General features: G+C 36.1%; 4 protein-coding genes across 7 annotated transcripts in view; 2 read left to right on the top strand and 2 right to left on the bottom strand.

The window, feature by feature from the left end:
• Positions 1 to 3,108, top strand: part of LOC18597604 (mRNA-capping enzyme) — a 9,233-nt gene extending 6,125 nt beyond the window's left edge. For 2 of the 3 annotated variants that reach the window (XM_018121476.1, XM_018121477.1), the window contains 8 exons: positions 166 to 328; positions 423 to 560; positions 1,089 to 1,211; positions 1,302 to 1,400; positions 1,680 to 1,769; positions 1,873 to 1,957; positions 2,050 to 2,183; positions 2,273 to 2,934. In XM_018121476.1, the coding sequence (XP_017976965.1) occupies positions 166 to 328; positions 423 to 560; positions 1,089 to 1,211; positions 1,302 to 1,400; positions 1,680 to 1,769; positions 1,873 to 1,957; positions 2,050 to 2,183; positions 2,273 to 2,416 (976 nt within the window). In that variant the 3' untranslated portion in view covers positions 2,417 to 2,934. Of the gene's footprint in view, positions 1 to 165; positions 329 to 422; positions 561 to 1,088; positions 1,212 to 1,301; positions 1,401 to 1,679; positions 1,770 to 1,872; positions 1,958 to 2,049; positions 2,184 to 2,272; positions 2,935 to 2,961 lie in introns of those variants that run through there. The other variant, XM_018121478.1, reaches the window with a different exon arrangement.
• LOC18597603 (protein DEFECTIVE IN EXINE FORMATION 1) lies at positions 3,979 to 9,527 on the top strand. The gene is made up of 13 exons (XM_007026733.2): positions 3,979 to 4,380; positions 4,475 to 4,585; positions 4,758 to 4,840; positions 4,960 to 5,077; positions 5,189 to 5,349; positions 5,725 to 6,224; positions 6,342 to 6,412; positions 6,624 to 6,880; positions 7,481 to 7,662; positions 8,037 to 8,320; positions 8,419 to 8,536; positions 8,626 to 8,808; positions 8,933 to 9,527. Exons 1-13 carry the CDS (start codon positions 4,244 to 4,246, stop codon positions 9,248 to 9,250), a joined length of 2,523 nt encoding a protein of 840 aa, XP_007026795.1. The 5' UTR covers positions 3,979 to 4,243; the 3' UTR covers positions 9,251 to 9,527.
• Positions 11,969 to 14,618, bottom strand: LOC108662328. Of its 2 annotated transcripts, none has more exons than XM_018122347.1 (2): positions 13,874 to 14,618; positions 11,969 to 12,453 (listed from the first exon to the last, which is right to left on the bottom strand). In XM_018122347.1, the coding sequence occupies exon 1, from the start codon at positions 14,218 to 14,220 to the stop codon at positions 13,882 to 13,884; it is 339 nt and encodes a 112-aa protein (XP_017977836.1). In that variant the 5' UTR covers positions 14,221 to 14,618; the 3' UTR covers positions 11,969 to 12,453; positions 13,874 to 13,881. The 2 variants fall into 2 exon arrangements, with proteins under 2 accessions (XP_017977836.1, XP_017977835.1); XM_018122346.1 differs by having other exon boundaries at positions 11,969 to 12,457; positions 13,874 to 14,616.
• LOC18597602 (probable anion transporter 3, chloroplastic) lies at positions 15,310 to 18,932 on the bottom strand. Its single transcript, XM_018120710.1, has 8 exons — positions 18,381 to 18,932; positions 17,650 to 17,876; positions 17,090 to 17,438; positions 16,949 to 16,993; positions 16,523 to 16,669; positions 16,113 to 16,250; positions 15,947 to 15,980; positions 15,310 to 15,811 (listed from the first exon to the last, which is right to left on the bottom strand). The coding sequence occupies exons 1-8, from the start codon at positions 18,816 to 18,818 to the stop codon at positions 15,642 to 15,644; spliced, it is 1,548 nt and encodes a 515-aa protein (XP_017976199.1). The 5' UTR covers positions 18,819 to 18,932; the 3' UTR covers positions 15,310 to 15,641.

The raw sequence follows: 19,718 nt of genomic DNA, 5'->3' as shown, positions 1-19,718 counted from the left end.
CCCCCCAACAAAAATTGTTTTAATTATTTATCAGCTTCTGATGTTCACTTCTTACTTATCTGCCTTCAGGATAAAAGTGCATGTTGAGCTAAGTCCTATTTAGTGTTCTTTTACTTTTTGATCTTCTTTATATGAAAATTGAGGTCTCTATTTTTCTGCTTGCAGGGACAATTTGCAACTTCTAAGGCAACGTTATTATTATGCCACTTGGAAAGCGGATGGAACACGATATATGATGTTAATAACTGTTGATGGATGTTATTTAATTGATAGGAGTTTTAATTTCCGAAGGGTTCAGATGAGGTTTCCGAGTAAACACCCACCTGAAGTATGTATTTCCATATCTTCTTTTCTAAGGGAAAATCTGTGAATTTAGTGTCTCATGAGTCTTATTAATTTGACATAATTTTTTTACTTGTAAGGGTATAGGGGACAGAACTCATCATTTCACATTGCTTGATGGGGAGATGGTAATTGATACCATGCCAGACTCTCAGAAGCAAGAGAGAAGATATCTCATCTATGATATGATGGCACTTAACCACGTGCCTATCATTGAGGTTGGTTGTGGTTCTTTAATACAGCTTTTTTTTCTCTTCGGCATCATAACTGTTTTATGGAACTGATAGTTCAGTTGATATCTTTCAATATAGTTATTTAATCTTATTTTACTCTAGGCTTTTGGGAGACTATATATATTAAACATTCCTGGTTGTGCCTTGTCAGAAATCCTTTAATGATCAGTGCTCTTAATTTGCTTTTGATTTTGTTCTTCCTAACCAAAATTATCAACAAGCATTATTTGATGTTGGAACTGCTTGTCATCCATTTGTGGTAATGGAAGATAGATTGTTTAATGACTACAAAGTAAATTTGTCATGGGAGTTGTGTTGGTTTCCCTTCTTATAACTTTTATTGCTTCTCTTTCTAGTTTCTGTTTCTTCTGGAGATTAAAAAATGGAGTTATTAGATTCAAAATCAAGAGACAAAGTGCCTTTTTTTAGAATTATGTTTTCTCGATTTTCTCTTATGAAACGGAAAAATACATCAAACATAATTAGTGATCCTATAAATCACAACTGGTGCAGCGGCCTTTCTGTGAACGATGGAAAATGCTTGAAAAAGAAGTGATTGAGCCTCGAAATTATGAACGCCAGAACATTTACCAGAGCAGGAATCCTTATTACCGATATGACCTTGAACCCTTCAGGGTATGTACTGAGGAACACCGATGTTTAATATATTGTTGTATCTCCTACCTTTGTGAGATAGGCTAACAATTTGCTTACATTTGTTATCAGGTGCGGAGGAAGGATTTTTGGTTGCTCTCTACTGTAAATAAGGTTTTGAAGGAATTTATCCCCAGGCTCTCTCATGAGGCAGATGGTCTTATTTTTCAGGTAATTGAAGATGATTATTGGACTACGAATCTCAAACCTTTTGAACTTGTTTGTTTTACTCTTCTCCATTTGTTTTGTGAATGATCTGTAAGTTGTTATTAACCTCACCATATATTATCATTCAATTTTTATCTTTCAGTTTTCCACCCCACATCCTTCTAATTCATGCATCTTTTTACTTTTAAGTTTGTTTTGCTTCCTGCACATGCTCTGTTAGAAAGGACTGTCATGATTTTGGGTGCGTTGAGCTAAGTGGTTACTGATGGTTTTTTATGTCAGGGCTGGGACGATCCTTACGTACCTCGCACTCATGAAGGTCTTCTGAAGTGGAAATATGCTCAGTTGAACTCTGTTGACTTTTTATTTGAGGTTTTGTTTCTCATTTTGCTTTAAATTGGTTTTTGATGTTGAACTTTGGCTTAAAAATTTTGTAGACATTCACGCCTAAACTGAAAGCTGTATGTATTGACAGGTTGGTAGTGATGATCGGGAACTACTTTTTCTCTACGAACGGGGGAGAAAGAAGTTGATGGAAGGGAATACAGTTGAATTCAGAGGTTGCTATGAATTGTGTTTATTTTGTTTTTCTGCTTAATTTGAGAGTCATTACGGTTGATTCTTATTCTTTAATTTCCAAAATAATTTGCAGGTGTTTCAGATCCTCCTCCTTCATTCTCTGGGAAGATTATCGAGTGTTCTTGGGATCCTGATCAACATGTGTGGATCTATATGCGAATCAGAACGGATAAGTTGACTCCTAACGAATTCAATACTTTCAAGAAGGTCTGTCTCATTGCTAATTTGATAACTAGTTAAAACTTGTGCCTTAGCTAACTGCAGGAAGTAAAAGCTGTTTGCTTATGCAAGAACAGGTTATGCGAAGTATAAAGGATAATATCACAGAGGAAATCTTATTAAACGAGATTAATGAGATTATTCGCTTGCCCATGTATGCTGATAGAATAAAGATTGACAGCAAGGCCCACCTGCATACGAATTCAGCACGACGCAAGTGATGGATAGCATGCCTGGTTTGTTGTCCAGTTGATTGAGGTATTGGATGCTTGAGTGTGCCTTTCATTACCTGTGTGTTAAAAGTGATTTCAGGTGTCTTTTGGTAGGAGGTTAGGTGCATACTTGGGCTGTTAAGCACACATCATGTAAAGGGTCACTGTGATATCATGTAATTAGCTATCCCCTTCCTAGTCAGTCTTGTAGTACTGCATGTGCTACGCTGGTGAGTTGTATGATCCAGGTGGTACACTTGAATAGTTCCGCGACATTCAGGTCTGAGACTATTTTTCTTATAGTTGTTCAGATCAAGAGGATTAGCACTAGGGTAACCATGTATATTAGTGTTAAATTTTTCTTCTTATAATTCTCCCTGATGTTATTGATCTCTAAGTTCTTCTAAAAAAGTAGCCATTTTCCAGAACAAAAATGCAGAGTGTGTTCCATTTTGAGGGTTTTTGCATTTTGGCTCTCTCTGAATATTTGATTGGAAAATGGAGACTTTGGTATTTACTCTTGCTCATATATTTTGTTTTTGCTGATTAAATAGTTTTGCAGCTTTCCCTTCAGTCTCTTATCTCAGCTCCCCCACTTGTTGACTGTTTTTTTGCTGCTGTTTAAGCTGGATGATGTCTTGTAATCACACAAGTACTGGTATTATGCTTCAATATTGCAATCTGTTTTGAGTTTTGTGCAATGTGTTCGCCTTGGTACTTCCTCCTGTCACTTTGATGCAGGATGATTGAATCACGTGCTTACAGTAATGAACGAATAGGAGGCTTCCGAAGATGGCTGAAAGAGGAATTCGATTCCTTCGTTCAATTGCCAAAACCATTTAGCCAAGTAAAAACATATTTGATCTCTACTTACTTTCTCACTAACTGGATTTCAACTCTTCTTCTCCCTCCCTAATTTCCATTAATAGAGAAACTGCGACTACATTTTAAAGTAATTTTAATCTTATAAATGTCATTTCTTATGGTATTAAAAGGAGCAAAAAGCAAACCATATGTTTACAATTGATTTTATTTTCATTTATGGATTTATATTCTATGCACACGGTAAAAGTAGAAAATTTTTAAAAATAAATATTTATTAAGAAAAAAATTCTGAATTATGAAACAGGTGACATGTTTTCTCACTTAACTTGTCACTGGATTTGAATTTATTTCGATTTTGGAATCTTGATCACAATCTCTCTCGATTTGGGAAAAATTATATCAATAAAAGTAAATAAATTTTGATATCATTTGTCATTTATGTTTTAACAAATTCAAAACTTATATCAAGTGTTATATTTTAAAGAGGAGAGAGATGAATTTCACATCTATTTTATATTAAAGTGATATTAGACATTCAAAAATTCATCACTTACAAGCTGAGGTACTTTCGGACAAAATTGTGACATATATTAAGGTACATCAAATATAATTCTTTTAAAAAAAAATTAACTCATTGAAAGAATTTTGCTCGGCGTCGCACTCAAAAACTGATAAAAAGAATAAAAATGAAAAATAATTAAAGATTAAAAGACGTAAAATAAAAACATTTATTTTTTATTAAAAAAATAAAAAAATTGTCGAAAAAGTAAAAAAGTAGAGCTGAATTCAGTACACATCTCGTCAAAATCGTCAATGTTCCGAGCTCCTCTGTCAGCTGGAAAATTCCTTTGAGAGGGAGACAGAGATCTTCACCCATCCATCCAGGGTTTATCCACTCCTTCATTAATCATCTCATTCTCACTCTCTATCGTCTGGATTTTACTCTTCATTTCGATCACTCTTTTCCTTTATTTCTTCCTGCAAAATCTGGAGTGAAACGAAGATCACAGCATGAAATCCTTCGAGATTAGGGTTTTGTGGATTCTTTTCCTTTTGATTAGTCACTCGAGCTTCTCTCATGGCGAGGACTCCAAAAATAAATTCCGCCAACGAGGCGCCACAGACGATGAGCTTGGTTATCCCGAAATGTAAGTTCTTCTTTTGTTATTTTTGGATTGGTAAATCGAATTCAATTAGAGGAGCTATTTTTGTGAGGAAATTTTTGTGTGTATGAATGTGTAGGGATGAAGATGCCTTGTTGAACACTCGGTGCCCTAGAAATTTAGAACTTAGATGGCAAACGGAAGTCAGCTCTAGCATTTATGCAACTCCGTTAATTGCCGATATCAATAGGTAAATTTTTTACTCTTCCTTTTAGTTCATGTTTTAATCGCATTGTGAGCTTTGACTATATTAAATTTTACTTCTTTTCATTTCGTTTTCCAGAAATTTGCCGATTTTATTAGTAAATTGATCGGTTATAATAATTGAGTTGACTCTAGTATTATGGTTGTATAATTTGTAGTGATGGGAAGCTCGATATAGTGGTTCCCTCATTTGTTCACTACCTTGAAGTTTTGGAAGGTTCTGATGGCGACAAAATGCCAGGTACCGATGCTTCGTTTTCTATGATCATGTTGAATCAAGTTTAGGAAATGAACATGTTTATTTAGTTTTGAAGTAATTTGATCGAAGTTGATGCGAATGAGTTTTCAATAATTTGTCAGGTTGGCCTGCTTTTCACCAGTCAACTGTGCATTCTAGTCCTCTCTTGTATGATATCGATAAAGATGGTGTGAGAGAAATTGCTCTGGCTACTTACAATGGCGAAGTGATTTTTTTCAGGTGATTTGTCTTAGTGTAATTGCTCATTAGCGAAAATGCTCTCAAGTTGGTAAATGAACTATTTATTATGATATTTGGCATGCTAATGTGTCCAAAGGTTATTGTTTGTAGGGTTTCAGGCTACATGATGACTGATAAATTGGAGGTACCTCGTAGAAGAGTTCGTAAAGATTGGTATGTGGGATTGCATCCTGATCCAGTGGACCGTTCTCATCCAGATGTACAGGATGATTTACTCGTCCAGGAAGCTGCTAAAATGAATGCAATGAACCGTATGTTATTCCCAAGTTTCAATTATTTTATACCCTGTTACTTCTCAATATCTTAATCTCTCACTTCATACTAGTTGCTAAGAAAGCTCCCTTGTGCTCTGCTACATAATGGTAGTATGCAGACAATAAACTGGCACAAAGTATACAGCACATTTCTTGCAGGGATTTATTGTTCTTTTTGCAGAAGTTAGTCCCTTATTCTGCTATTAAGTTGCACCATATGTTTCTAATTTATTTATGTTTCTGCTTTATTGCTTTCTTCTTTGAAAAAGGGCAATCTAAAACAACTTTAGGAGAGCATGGTTTTATTTATATTCTGAAGCACTCTTTTCCCATGAAAGGACTCAAAGCAATACATGTTGGTTATCCTTGCAGAAACAAATGGAAGTATACTTGAATCTAACCTTACGGGTTCAAAATCAATAGAAAATCACTCTAGCAAGGTTAACTTGTCCAATGCGGAGGATGGAAAGAAAACAAATGGAAGTCAAATAGAAGATACAATCAAGCTGCCTACCATTGTTGATAATACTTCTGTAAACACTGAATCAGTCGGAAACAATGAAGCACATAATAGAGCAAGTGCTGGGCGACGGCTTCTAGAAGATAACAACTCAAAAGGTTCTCAGGAAGGTAGTTCTGATTCAAAAGATAAGGTTCAGGAAGCTACTGTGGAAAATGAACAAGGGTTAGAAGTAGATGCAGATTCATCTTTTGAGTTATTCCGTGATAGTGATGAATTGGCTGATGAGTATAGTTATGATTATGATGATTATGTTGATGAATCCATGTGGGGAGATGAGGAGTGGACTGAAGGACAACATGAGAAAATGGAGGATTATGTGAATATTGACTCACACATCTTGTCTACTCCAGTGAGTATAGATTTCAATTAGATAATGTGTTTCTTTCTAAAGGAGGAACTTCGTTGTTTGACACAAGTGAAATTTTATATAACAGTCACAAAATTTTGCTCTCTAATTTTCCATCAGGTAATAGCAGACATTGATAATGATGGGGTATCAGAAATGATTGTTGCTGTTTCCTACTTCTTTGATCATGAGTAAGTTCTCTTCCTAACATTTCAATATGACTTTGCAGTCTAGGTTCTCTCTCAAGTGCCGCTTGAAATTGATTCAAGGAATATTATAGCCTTCTCTTCTTCCCTTTTCATATTTAACGTTTACAATCTGTTTTATGTTAATTTGTATTTCGTGGAAGGAGGGGTGCTCTTTTACAATTGAGGGAGCTAAAAAACTGACATTATATGTTAGGTATTATGACAACCCAGAGCATATGAAGGAACTTGGAGGTATTGAAATTGGAAAATACGTTGCTGGTGGCATTGTCGTATTCAATCTTGATACGAAGCAGGTTAAGTGGATAAAAGATTTAGATTTAAGTACAGATACTTCCAACTTTCGCGCATATATATATTCTTCTCTGAGTGTTGTTGATTTGGATGGTGATGGAAACTTGGACATCCTTGTTGGAACTTCATTTGGCTTGTTCTATGTATTGGATCACCATGGTAATTTCTCTAGATTGCTAACCTTTTTCTTTAATCAATTTCCCCTGTATTTTTAGTTTATATTTCCTACAATATGTCTTATATGAGTTGCCCATAGTTCACAACATAGCTAATCAATATTCGCCACTTCTGTGCCTATGCAAATTGCAAGTGGTTTAGTTGCCAAATCTACTCCAATGTTGAAACTACTTAGCTCATGACTCAATTTTTTATGAAATCTCCTTTTGGATTATTCTTCTTCTACATTCAGTTTGTTGCCTGCTACATGATTTTGATTCAATTATGTGGGTTCTTATGTGAATATGTTGGTAATCCCTTATATGGTTTGTCACCCTTGCTTCCATACCACTTTCAGATTCTTCTGCATGAACTTCATCTTCTTGCAACATGATTGCACATCATCTCCTTGTGTCACAATACTCTGTTTCCTTCTTCTTTTTAAAAGTTTTTGTCTCATGCGATTGATGTTTTTCATTGGAAGCCACTTACTGTGCAAAGATCTTACATCTTTGTATTTCCCATTGAAATGGCTTTAAATTATAAACAACTTTCTTTCAATTTATTTACCAATTTTGTAACTGAATTATTCATTTCATTCAGGAAATGTCAGACAAAAATTTCCTCTTGAAATGGCAGAAATTCAAAGTGCAGTAGTTGCAGCTGATATCAATGATGATGGCAAGATTGAGCTAGTGACAACAGATACGCATGGAAATGTTGCAGCATGGACTGCACAAGGGGAAGAAATTTGGGAAGTTCATTTAAAGAGTCTGGTTCCCCAGGTGAGTTGAAGCATCCATTCTGTAGCTTTGATTTTATATGGAAGGTATGATCATTTACAGCAGGTTGCTAGTGTTTGTATATTCGTTTATAATTTTATATGATTCTGCTAGTGTCTTTTTTTTATATAATTTTATATGATTCTTACTCCAGATTATCTAATTCTGCTATTGCATGAAGGGATATGATATGTTCATTTATTGTATGCCCTGGATGCATGTTAGCCATCTGTTCAAGTATCTTTGCTCCGCTTTAAAACCACTAAATTGGACTAAATAATGCATAAAGAGACAAGTGCTGAGCTGATATACACAAGATGGATAGCTTTTCTAATTACTTTAAGATATTTTGTCTGATATATCATCTCATTCCGCAGGGTCCTGCTGTTGGTGATGTTGATGGAGATGGCCACACAGATCTTGTAATTCCCACGCTATCAGGGAATATTTATGTTCTGAGCGGAAAAGATGGTTCAGTAGTTCGTCCCTATCCATATAGAACTCATGGGAGAGTAATGAATCAAGTTCTTCTAGTTGATTTAAATAAACGAGGGGAGAAAAGCAAGGGACTGACTATTGTTACAACGTCCTTTGATGGTTATCTGTACCTGATAGATGGACCTACATCATGTGCTGATGTTGTTGATATTGGTGAAACTTCGTAAGTTTTTCATTCTTATGCCCTGGCCCTATAGTTCCATATCTTTCCAATGCTCCTTTCGTGTTTCTTTATCTTATATTTGGACCATTTCATGACAGGTATAGCATGGTGTTAGCAGACAATGTTGATGGTGGTGATGATCTAGATCTTATTGTTACAACTATGAATGGAAATGTCTTTTGCTTCTCAACCCCTGCCCCACACCATCCCCTCAAGGCACGATAGATCTGAACCAGACATGTGACTGTTTTTCTTGTGCATTTGCTTAGAATTTTAAATATTATTTAATTATAATTCATTTTCAGGCATGGAGATCAACTAGCCAAGGAAGAAACAATTTTGCATACCGTTATAACCGTGAGGGGGTTTATGTTACGCATTCATCAAGAGCTTTCCGTGATGAGGAAGGTAAAAGCTTCTGGGTGGAGATTGAGATTGTGGATAAACATAGATATCCATCTGGGTTCCAAGCACCTTACAATGTCACAGTAAGCCACCATGTTCATGCAAAAATTACAACTGCTAAAAGCAATTCAAATGTTTCTTTCTTGTCCCCTTTTATTTTCAAGTACTGCCAACTGTTTCATTCTCTGATATGCTGAAAAATGGCAGACAACATTGTTAGTTCCGGGTAACTACCAAGGTGAAAGAAGGATAAAGCAAAGCCAGATCTTTGATCGTCCCGGGAAATACCGGATAAAACTTCCGACAGTAGCCGTAAGGACTACGGGGACTGTTGTCGTGGAGATGGTCGACAGGAATGGACTCCATTTCTCTGACGACTTCTCCCTTACATTCCACATGTATTACTACAAACTCCTGAAATGGCTCCTTGTCATCCCGATGCTGGGGATGTTTGGTGTGCTCGTCATCCTTCGTCCGCAAGACGCCATGCCCTTGCCGTCATTCTCCCGAAACACTGACTTGTGACGACTGCACCAAATTGGACCGCAACACATGCTATAGTTTACATCTCTTAAGTCAAAGGCCACTGATATAGATGACATTAAGCATTAGATCAAAATGATTTTCCATTGTCTAGAAAATTTGGCCTTTCTGAAATTTGAGTTTTTTTATCAAGGAGATCGAAAATTGTAACATAGTCGAATTTGAGTTTCTTTTTTCTTTCTTCCTCATTAGATAGTTAACTTCATTTTGACACTGTGCTTGGTTCAATATGAGGAAATAGATTTTTTTTTTCCCATTATTATTTGCATGCTTATATATCCGAAATGCCAATTTTACTTAATTAGAACAAGGAATTTTATTATTTGAATTTGATTACAAGATATTTTAATTTAATTTAATCCAATCGAGTAATGCAAAATATTTCAATTACAAAATATCTATTAACATCCTTAACAAAGGTCGACACCTTTCCCAATTTGCTACTATGATTACGCATGAGCGAGTGAGCCTACAAAGAGAAACACATCTACGGGTGAGCAGATTCGAATCAAACAACTGAATCGAATCGAAATGAGTTCAATTTTTTTAATTTGGTTAGTTCGGTTATTAAAATTAATTCAGTTCGGTTTCGGTTAAGAAAATTTTTAATCGAACTTAAGTAAGGGTACTATGAAAATTTTCATAAAAAATAAATCCTAAACCTAATCTCTTTTTCTCTTTAATTGCTCTTTAATTATATAAATATCCATCTTATTTATTATTTTTTTATTATCATTTTTAATATTTTATAATATTGATTTATTAAAAAAATATAGTATAAATAAATATACACAAATAAAAAAATAAAAATTTTATCAAGTTTGGTTTTTGAAAACTGAACCGAACTAATCGAATTAGTTCGATTTGAGTTAATTTGATTATTTGTATAATTTGATTCAATTTTGATTATTTTTAAATATGAATTCAGTTAATTCGATTATTACATATCTAAAATCGAACTAATCAAAATAACAGTTTGCACACCCTTTTAACACATCCACACGAAAGTGAAGGAGGAGAGGGAGGGAGTCCGTCGAAGTCAAAATCATGCTGGGCTGTTGGTACTTCACATCCATGACCAAATTCAGTTCTAGAAAGAATGATTCATGGGGACAACAATCATCACTGAAAATTTTCCTTGTGTATCCGATAGCAATAGTAGGTGTGAATGGTGAGATGGGTTTTCATTGGTTCAAAAGCAACAATTCCAAGGCCCTTTTCATGATGAACATGAACCCAGGAACTACGCAACAGTGTATTTGGGTAACCGACAGCCTACAGATTACATTCTCAGTGAGAAGAGCTTTTGCCCAAACACCATGGCTCAGAAAGGGCTTTCTTGTCCTTAAAGATAAGTTGAGCTGAAAGGTTTCAATGGGATAAGTTAAAATACGTTCCAAGGCCGCCAATTAAGCTACTCTCTGCAGAACCACAGGTCTCCTTGTCTAATTACTGCAAAGAGCTCGCAGCTCGCAGCTCGCAGCTCGCATTTAGTTTGGAGAGTGTGGTTCCCTTTATCTATGTTTCAGTTTTACTTTGCAAAGTCCCACATCATTTAGATTACTACTCTAACAAAGCTCTGGAATATAAATAGGAGCCAAGCTGCACCTTTGAAACATACTTACCTGGACGGGGTCGATGGGCGATCAAGAAGATCCATGGCCTAGGGCAGTGACCTCCATTGCACTACGGAGGGGTGCTACTCTAAGGTCTCCCCAAGTGGGAGAGCCTACGTCATAATTTGTGGCAGCGGGGGCCTGCGTTCGCGCGGCCCCTACCCAATTCGAGTGTTAAGCTTTCGATACTGGGAGTTAGAATGCTATGCGCGGCTTCAAGAAGCTTTGCTATTAAATCGGTAAGTGGGGAGGAAACAACACGAACACAGAATATGGGTTCTAAATTTGCACTAGAGTTGTCACTCGGATATAGATTTTAGGTAGAGTCATAACATTTTTCTTTATTACACTAAAAACAAAAAGAAAAATTGAACTAGAGGTTAGACCATCTATTAGAATCTTTGATGAAGACATTTGGGTTTCCTCAAAAATAGTTGTCAATGACTTCTAACTCTTTTTTTGTCAAATTTTGAAGCATGTGGTATTAATTAAATAATTAATCCTAGTTATATGGTTATCTTTGAAATTTATCATCTAATTTTGTCAAATTATAAATTGTATGTTACATTATTATTAATATGAGTCGCATTTGATCTCAATCGTAAATTTTAATTATAAACTTAATGCGAAATATATAAGGTACATAATTTCGATTAAATATCTCCATTGCCATTTAAGTAGAGAGAAAAATGGACCAAAATGGTTAAGTCATAATCCCACATGGAGAGGAGAATAACATGACAATCCTTGCATCCACTACAAATACTGAGCTGAGACGGCTGGGGAAAGTATCTTTGCGCTTGGGGCAATGACGCAGCTAGTGAGGTTCTAACCGAGGCGCGTCTATTGCTGGTTGAAAACTATTTCCAAACCCCCTCTTAGGCCTGGGTTCGGCCCTGGCCTAAGAGAATTTCTGGAAGGGCTCCCTACGGGGTAAAGCCCTACAATTCTTAGCTCTAAAATGGTTCGTGTGTGTTTTTAAATCCACTGAAGGCCAGGACTGGCATTACAATTACAGATGAACCATATGCAATCGTAAAAAAGATTGCTAAATATAATTAACCAAAGATAGTTTCATTTAATGAGATTATAAATCAAAACTTTGCATTTGCCAGGAGAAATCTAATTCTATTATACATTAAATAATAATGGCTACAAACGGGCATCCGAAACGATGCCGTTTCACGCTAAGGTCTGATGGATTCCCACATCGAAAATTCAGATTATTAATCACTGATATTTATAAGATGAAGCAAGATCTATATAATACGACCTTACTTGAACAGGATCTGTTCTATAGGCTCGTACCTCTGTATCCTTTAGCACAAAGGAGACAGGATCTCAAGTCTGGTGGATGAACTATAGCCTTGTGATCAGAGCGTGATTAACAGCCTTTCTGGTCCATGATGACCGGTTGAAGCCGTAGAGGATCGTTCTTGGCTGGCCTTAACCAGCTGGGACGGTCACAAGGTTGTCTGACAGACTCCTCAAAACCTTTTGTCTCTTTTGATTCTGCCAAGTTTGAAGCTATTCATGAATCCAATTTTCAAAGACAGCTTTTCCTCAGACCTGGCTGCATCCAGAAACCATGCTTACCGTCCAACCTCAAAGAATGAAATAAAGCTTGTTTAATTTCTTTTTTTCTTTCTTCCCCATTAGATAGTTAACTTCATAACTTCGTTTTGACACTATGCTTGGTCCAATATGAGGAAATAGATTTTGACCCTACAAAGAGAAACACATCCACACGAAAGGGAAGGAGGAGAGGAGAGGAGAGGAGAGGGAGGGAGTACTTCGAAGTCAAATTCATGCTGAGTTGTTGGTACTTCATATCCACGACCAAATTCAGTTCTAGAAAGAATGATTGTATCATGATTCATGGATACATGCCATGTTAAAGATTAGTCCTAGAAAAAACAAAATCACAAACCAGGTTGTTCAAACCAGGCAGCACATGGGTTCCTCGCTTCAAACTAAAGACAACAATCATTTCTGACGATTTTTTCATGTCTATCTAATAGCAATAGTAGGTATGAATGGTGAAATGGCTTTTCAGTGATTCAAAAGCAACAATTCCATTCCCCTTTTCAATGTAAATGCTTGCAAAGTATTTTCAATTATGGGATTCAACCAAAAACTGAGCTCCCCTAGGATACAAATCTTATGTTCAGATTTCCTTAGCTTATACAAAGGCAGTCCTCAAGATTATCGACAGCGTAAAAGTCAGGTTGATCATCATGAACATGAACCAAGCAGCAAAGTACCGACAGTGTCATTGGGTAACATACAGCCTAGAGACTATATTCTCAGTGAGAAGAATGTCAACAAGGTTGTGTGCCTAAGAAAATGTCAGAAAAGCTTTTGCCCAAACACCATGGCTGAGAAATGGCTTTCTTAAAGATAAGTTGAGCTGAAAAGTTAATCATCATGGCAGCAATCAAAATAAGTCTGAGCAGTTTGTGAAGTGAATACGTAGTAGTGTTTCGAAAAAGGGTAAGATGATATTCAATTTTCCCTATTCTGGGATGAACACTGCTGAACCATGTATGTGTCCACCTTCTTCCTGTCCTTCATTGAATTATTGACAGCATCATTCCTCAAATTTAACAATCTAAAGGTTACTTCTATTAAGTTTTTACCTACCTAAAGCAGAACCAAACCCAAAATCCAGGCCTTGCACAAGCAAGTGATCTGAACAAATTGATTCTTCATGTTACATATAAACATCAACAGCATAAATACCATTCTAATTTCTGGTAAATTGAACCAAAAATATCTAACCTATCATTCAGAAAGACCACAATCATCCAGCTGAGTCAAATTATTGTTGAATTCTACTCAATTATTCATCATAAATTTAAGAAAAAAGTTATCTAAACATAATCAGAAGCAAGATATAATCAACATGAGTTCAACTAGAGCTGACAGCATCCTGAAAAAAACAGATACAAGTAATTGTTATCATGAATAAAACAGGAAAAAGCCTTACATAGAGCCTTAGAAGCCCTGTAAGATAGGTCTCTTTCCAAGCCTCTTGATCTCTCTATCCATTTTCCCAGTAAGCATCAATCCAAACATCCTGAAATCACATAAAAGGGACCAAAACGGATGCCCAAAAGTGGCAGGAACATTCCCTTCCACAAAGAAATGGCTGTACCAGGCAAGTCCATAACCAAATATCGGCACAAAGACCAAGAACCACCAATTAAACAACACAGAATAAATCAATAATAGAATACTCGAGAGTGTGCCTGCAAAGTGCCAGCGCCTTGTAGATGGTTTCGAGTGCTGATTCACATAAAAGGCCCAAAAATCCTCCAAGCTCCTGAAATTCATCTCTTTTAAGAACAAACAAAGAGAACCCAATAGAGATATTTGATCACTTTGCGAGAAATTAAGCCAAAAAGCTTCAATCTTGGGTTGGTTTGACTGGTGGGTTTTGGTTAAAAATCACATAAAATAGGACAAAATTAAGAAGTGGTTGGTAAAACTGGGTTTGACTGGTATTGTTAAAGAAAGTAAAATTATAAAAGATGGAGATTGTTTTAGATTATGGGATGCTGTCACTCCCTGTCTGAAAGGCTGGAACTATGCTGGATTGATGTAATTAAGGCTGAAAATCCAAGGAAGGAGAGCAGAAAGGTGAGTAGTGCAAGAGAGTTGAAAAGGGTGAATAGTTGTTGTCTCTAGGGTGAAGGAATCAAAGTTGGTTCTGAGTCTCATATGCAACAGTTATATGGGCTTTGTCAGCTGAGATGTGTGATGGAGAAAATTTGGACTTACGTCCTCCAAATAAACACTAAATATTATGGTGAGAAATTAAATATATAGTATCATATTAAAAAAAGAATATGGAGACAAATTTGTATTACTCCTTTCCTATTATTGACATATATATTTCAAGCCAAAAGAGAAAGATATTTTACCTATAATTAATCTATTCAAGGAGATAATTTAAGTGATCATTTTGGACTTCATATTTGAGTTTTTATCTAATTATTTTTGTACAAATACAAGTTCCACCTAAAACTTTGTCCCATGGAAATTGTTAATACTTTATGGCACTTTGATTGCAGGACATCCAAAGTCAATCAATTTCTTAGTAGCTTTTTTTGTATCAGTACAGTTTCATGATTATTTAGGCAAATAATTTATATGTTGCTAGTATTTGCCAAATATTGATGGATGATAATAGCAATAATAGAACATTAGCTGGTTGAATTTTCTACATTGGCAGGTTACCCTTAAATTCAACAATGGCAGCATCATGGATTCATGGCATTATCTCTTACAAAAGTTGCAGGGTTGACTCGCAACAGTGGTCTGCGGTCCTCTCTTGTTTTTCATTTTGGTGAAAATTTCATGATTCTGTCATTCTGATCATATTCCATTGCCAAGTGCGAGGAAGAAAATAGAAGAACAGAGTTCAGAAAATAACTTCTTTCAAAATTGATATATCGAGATTGGATATGGTAATTTAATGTTCTGCAGTGATATCTGATCAATATATCAGGTAGGGAAAGAGAAAAATGTACAATGAGAAGAAGAGAACGAAGCACTTCTGCCAGAAGCAAAACAAAGAATGAACTGTACGGTTACTAAAAAATTCACTTGTTATACCATTCATGAATCATGCCTAAAAGTGATTAACCCCCAAAATTTTTGAATGCTTGATTAAACTTCTGTTGATTTCCTGTCACATCCCCAGTATGGGCCTTGTTGTTAGATGCTGCTTTATCGATTTATGTTCTTCGAGATTAGAAAACTCGTTCCCCAGTAGCAAACAGATTCCAGAAAATGGTTGTAATGAAATAGAGACCAGCTGTGACACTGAGGAATGCCTGGAAAGATCCTAACCACTGTACAAAGTAACCGGTTCCAATGGTGCTGATTATGGCAGCCAGTGTCCCTGCTGAATTTGCTATGCCTGTTCCCATTAAGAATAGCCTTACTGTGTTAGTGATGGCAATATGGAAACTCAAGTTAAGGAAAACTGCAAAAGCTCCAGTAAATATGAACTAAAATCATCTGCTAGTTGTTAGATAGAATGGCTTTAACGTACCGTGGACAAATCCTGCATACTGAGGTGCAATGTCCTGATCAGATAAACCAAGGAAGCAGCATTTTAGTTTAATGGTAAATTCTTTTATTTCTGATAAAATATTGTTGAGTAGTCAGAAAAGTTAAGGGCAGTTATGATCTTAGGGTGACAAACAAATGAAGCTTACTTGCATATTGAGAAGAAAACCAGCTTGGCTGAAAGAACTGAAGCTCAGCGCTACTGTGATAAATAAAGCTGCAACTGCAGGTGACTTTGCGAAATTTAGGCAGAGCAGTGACACCCCAGGGCCAATGAAGCCTATAGACTATTACATTTACAAATATACATCAGCAGTTGCCATCTTTTTCAGCAAAATAAAGAAATCAATGAAAATTAGGAGTGAACTTCCAATTTCAAAAGGTCTTTTTACCATGGTTTTTTCTTCTATGATGCGTGTTCTTATTATCATCTGCTCTGGCTAATATTTAGCCATCAAAACCAAATTTTTTTAAAGAATTCATTTTAGAGTCCTGAGAGTGCAATGTGTCCTATGTGATCTTGTTATTGTAAGATGTTAAATAGCTTTGAAAGATTTACCTGCATGATCTTTCGGACTAATGTTATGGAGTAGCCATCCTTAATTAGGGAATCTGATACTGCACCTGCAATGTAACCTGAAACTGCCATTGTCCCCCATGGAACAGCACTAAACCAAGCTGCTTGTTTCAAGTTCACATTGAACACCTGCATTCATCCAGTAGCGAAAGTTTTTTACACTAAGAAAATGAAAGTACTCATCATGCTACACACCAGCAAGAGTCAGAATACAGGTCTCTGGATGCTTGAACAATGCAGGTAAACTTAGGAAAAGCTTATGTGCATGTATCCGTACCCATTAAGTAGTACCCTACAAAGTTATAAGCTGCTGAGAATGCCAGCAACTCTTTCGAAAGGCTTCAAATTGTTTTAGGCTTAAAGCATTTGGTAAATGAAGAAATAATTGATGAGAGATAAGCTACTTACTGTCCTGAAATAAACAGGCATCCATGAGAGGAGAACAAAGTATCCCTGAAATAAAATGAATGTCTCAGGAGTTACTACTACATATTCATAAAAGAATTAATGAAGCCACTAAGAAGTTTTAGATATGATGAAAAAACTCACCCAATTATTAGTTACATTAGCAAATATGATTGCCCATGTCGGTAACTTTGATAAGATGAGGCGTATAGGTGGACTCTCACCAGTACTTACTGGAGGATGAGTTTTCCCAGTCTGGATTAGTCGCAGCTCAGATTTGCTGACAAATGGACTTTCTCTCGGATCACTTGTAACTTTGTACACCCATGATGACAACCATAGCAGTCCCAGAGACGAAAAGAGAATGAAAGGACCAGAAATTCCAATGGATGACAACAAGATTGGAGTCAGAAGTAAGCCCACTACATTTCCAAGATGAAATCCTGCCATGGATACACCAACTGCACTTGCTCTTTCATCCCCTGGAAACCACCTAAAGAGTGAAAAAAAAGAACAGCTTTCATCAGCCAGGGAGAAAGGCCAAACATCATATTCTTTAAACTATAAAACTGATCATGAACTAGTTCATGACCTAATCCTATCTTGAATACCTTGAGTTCATTCTTCAACCATGATGAAAGCCAAATGTTAATCAAAACATTGCTACAAAATACATAACTCAATGAGAACTGAGGTGGCATTACCTTGATAAGAGGGTGCTCATGGAGGGCAGGGCAACACCTTCAGCCAGACCAAAGAAAGCCCGGATAGCCAAGAGAGCAATGGTTGAGTGGTTGGCAGCCCATGGAGTGAGAAGGGTAGCCAAAGACCACAAAGCCACACCCCATGCCAGCACTTTTTTGCCTCCATATTTGTCCACCAAGGCTCCTCCAATCGCAGAGGAGAATATGTACCCCCAGAGAAAAGATGACTTCAACCAATTAAAGCAAACTCATCAGCATAACCAATAACCAATAACCAATGATGAACAAGAATATGCTAATAAGAAAAGGACATTGGACAGAAGCAAACTACTTGCTGGGCTACCAAACTAGTATATTACTCTTTGGGGTTCGGTTCAAACCACTTAGTCCACCGCTAAAATGAAGTGGGCCTGGCCTTTTAAGGTAGACAAGACCCACTCTCCTCGTCCAAACAACCACAGAACAGTACAGACCATGGACTCTGCCGCTTTGAAAGTTTGTTTACGTTTACTAATATGTATATATATAAGGGTTTATATGTATTGCTTAATTTTCTGTTTTCACGTTGCTGGCTGAACCCACCACCTCAAGCTTTGCCAACCACCCCTCAAATCACCTACCCCATTTTTTCTTTCCCCTCATTTTTCTATGAAACTGATTAACAATGGAGGAAAACTGTTTATCTTCAAGAGAATGGTAAAAGGAAAGAGAGATGATTTCGGGATTGTTACCTGAACAACGCCAAGGAAAGAATTTGACCAATTAAGCTTATCAGCGAGAGGAACGATGGCGACTGACATTACGACTCTATCAGCATTACACAAACACATGACGCAGGCCATCAAAGCCACCACCTTGAACCTCTCCGGCACCCTCACGGACGACGCTGTTTCCCCGATCAACACCCTTCTTTCTATCCCCTCCGCCGTACACCTCACCACCACCCCTCCACCTCCTCCTCCTTTCTCCTTCTTCTTCAAAGCATGATCTCTCCCTCTCGATGACAAGCTCAAGCTCTCCCATTTGACCTGCTTTCCAAGGACTCTACCTCGTAACCCGAGCTGGGTCGTCCTCGATTCGATCAAACTCGATTGGTATCTGCTCAAGAAGCAAGAAGGCTTGGTGGAAGAAGAAGAAGAAGAATGAAGTAGCAATGATCCAGCAGCCATTGTAGGCTCAGAAACAGAAGCAAGCTTGAGATGATCAGTGTGCAAATACCCTTAAAATAGAGATCATTAATGTAAAAAAAAATTGCTAAATGGAACTCTTTAAATGAAATTATATAATAATATTAAACATTAAAAAAACAGGAAAATTGCTGGAAATTCGCCTTCCATGCATTAAAACAACAAACAGGAAAAGAAAATAAGGTTTAATTTAAGTTTAAATGGTTTGGATACGGGGGTTGTTGAGGAACAGGGGAGGCAAACAACTAAAGAATCGGTCTACTACTAGTTATAACGTAACTTAAACAAGGGTATTTTCGTCACTAAAAGATTTCATGTTTCCGTGTGTTGTCCATGACCGAAAGACTCCTACTTGGCAACACGTGGTAGTCTCCCGGTTTTGCTTACCTACCTCGATTGGTCCAACAACCCTCGGTTTTACCGGGTTACTAGGATTCGCCGTTCTTCTTAGCGTTTGACACGCGAGAATTGAAAGTATATTTTTTATAACGTATTTAATTAAATTAAATTATAATATTTATTTTATAATAAATTATTTTAATATAAAATTACAATATAATCATATTACAGTTAAAAAATATAATGTAATTACAGTATAAAATCAATGCAATTACATTACATTACACTTTATAATGTTATTAAAGATATTTTTACCATTTAACTTTTTTACTTTGTTAAAATATTTTATAATATTATAATTAAAATAAAAAATATTAAAATAAAATATATAATATAAAAATTAAAAATTAAAATAAAATAGAATATAATAAATTAAAATTTATATAATATAGGTAAAAGAAATTAAAATAAAATATATAATATAAAAGATTATATTAAAAAAATATATATATATAATGATAATAATAAATAAAAATAAAATAT

This window comes from Theobroma cacao, chromosome 5 (assembly GCF_000208745.1).
Source record: "Theobroma cacao cultivar B97-61/B2 chromosome 5, Criollo_cocoa_genome_V2, whole genome shotgun sequence".
NCBI classification, from domain to species: domain Eukaryota; kingdom Viridiplantae; phylum Streptophyta; class Magnoliopsida; order Malvales; family Malvaceae; genus Theobroma; species Theobroma cacao.
Note: the sequence above shows the minus strand (reverse complement) of the source record. Positions and strands in the feature narration are given on the sequence as shown.

Bases quoted from the DNA above. Each gene is read 5' to 3' on its own strand.
- LOC18597602 (XM_018120710.1), bottom strand. From the start codon at position 18,818: ATGGCTGCTGGATCATTGCTACTTCATTCTTCTTCTTCTTCTTCCACC. The intron at 16,994-17,089 runs GTGAGTTTTTTC...ATTTTATTTCAG, and splicing joins CTAATGTAACTAATAATTGG to GGATACTTTGTTCTCCTCTC. The intron at 15,812-15,946 runs GTACGTTAAAGC...TAATGGGAACAG, and splicing joins GTATGCAGGATTTGTCCACG to GCATAGCAAATTCAGCAGGG.
- LOC18597603 (XM_007026733.2), top strand. From the start codon at position 4,244: ATGAAATCCTTCGAGATTAGGGTTTTGTGGATTCTTTTCCTTTTGATT. The intron at 5,078-5,188 runs GTGATTTGTCTT...TATTGTTTGTAG, and splicing joins GGCGAAGTGATTTTTTTCAG to GGTTTCAGGCTACATGATGA. The intron at 8,321-8,418 runs GTAAGTTTTTCA...ATTTCATGACAG, and splicing joins GTTGATATTGGTGAAACTTC to GTATAGCATGGTGTTAGCAG.
- LOC108662328 (XM_018122347.1), bottom strand. From the start codon at position 14,220: ATGAATTTCAGGAGCTTGGAGGATTTTTGGGCCTTTTATGTGAATCAG.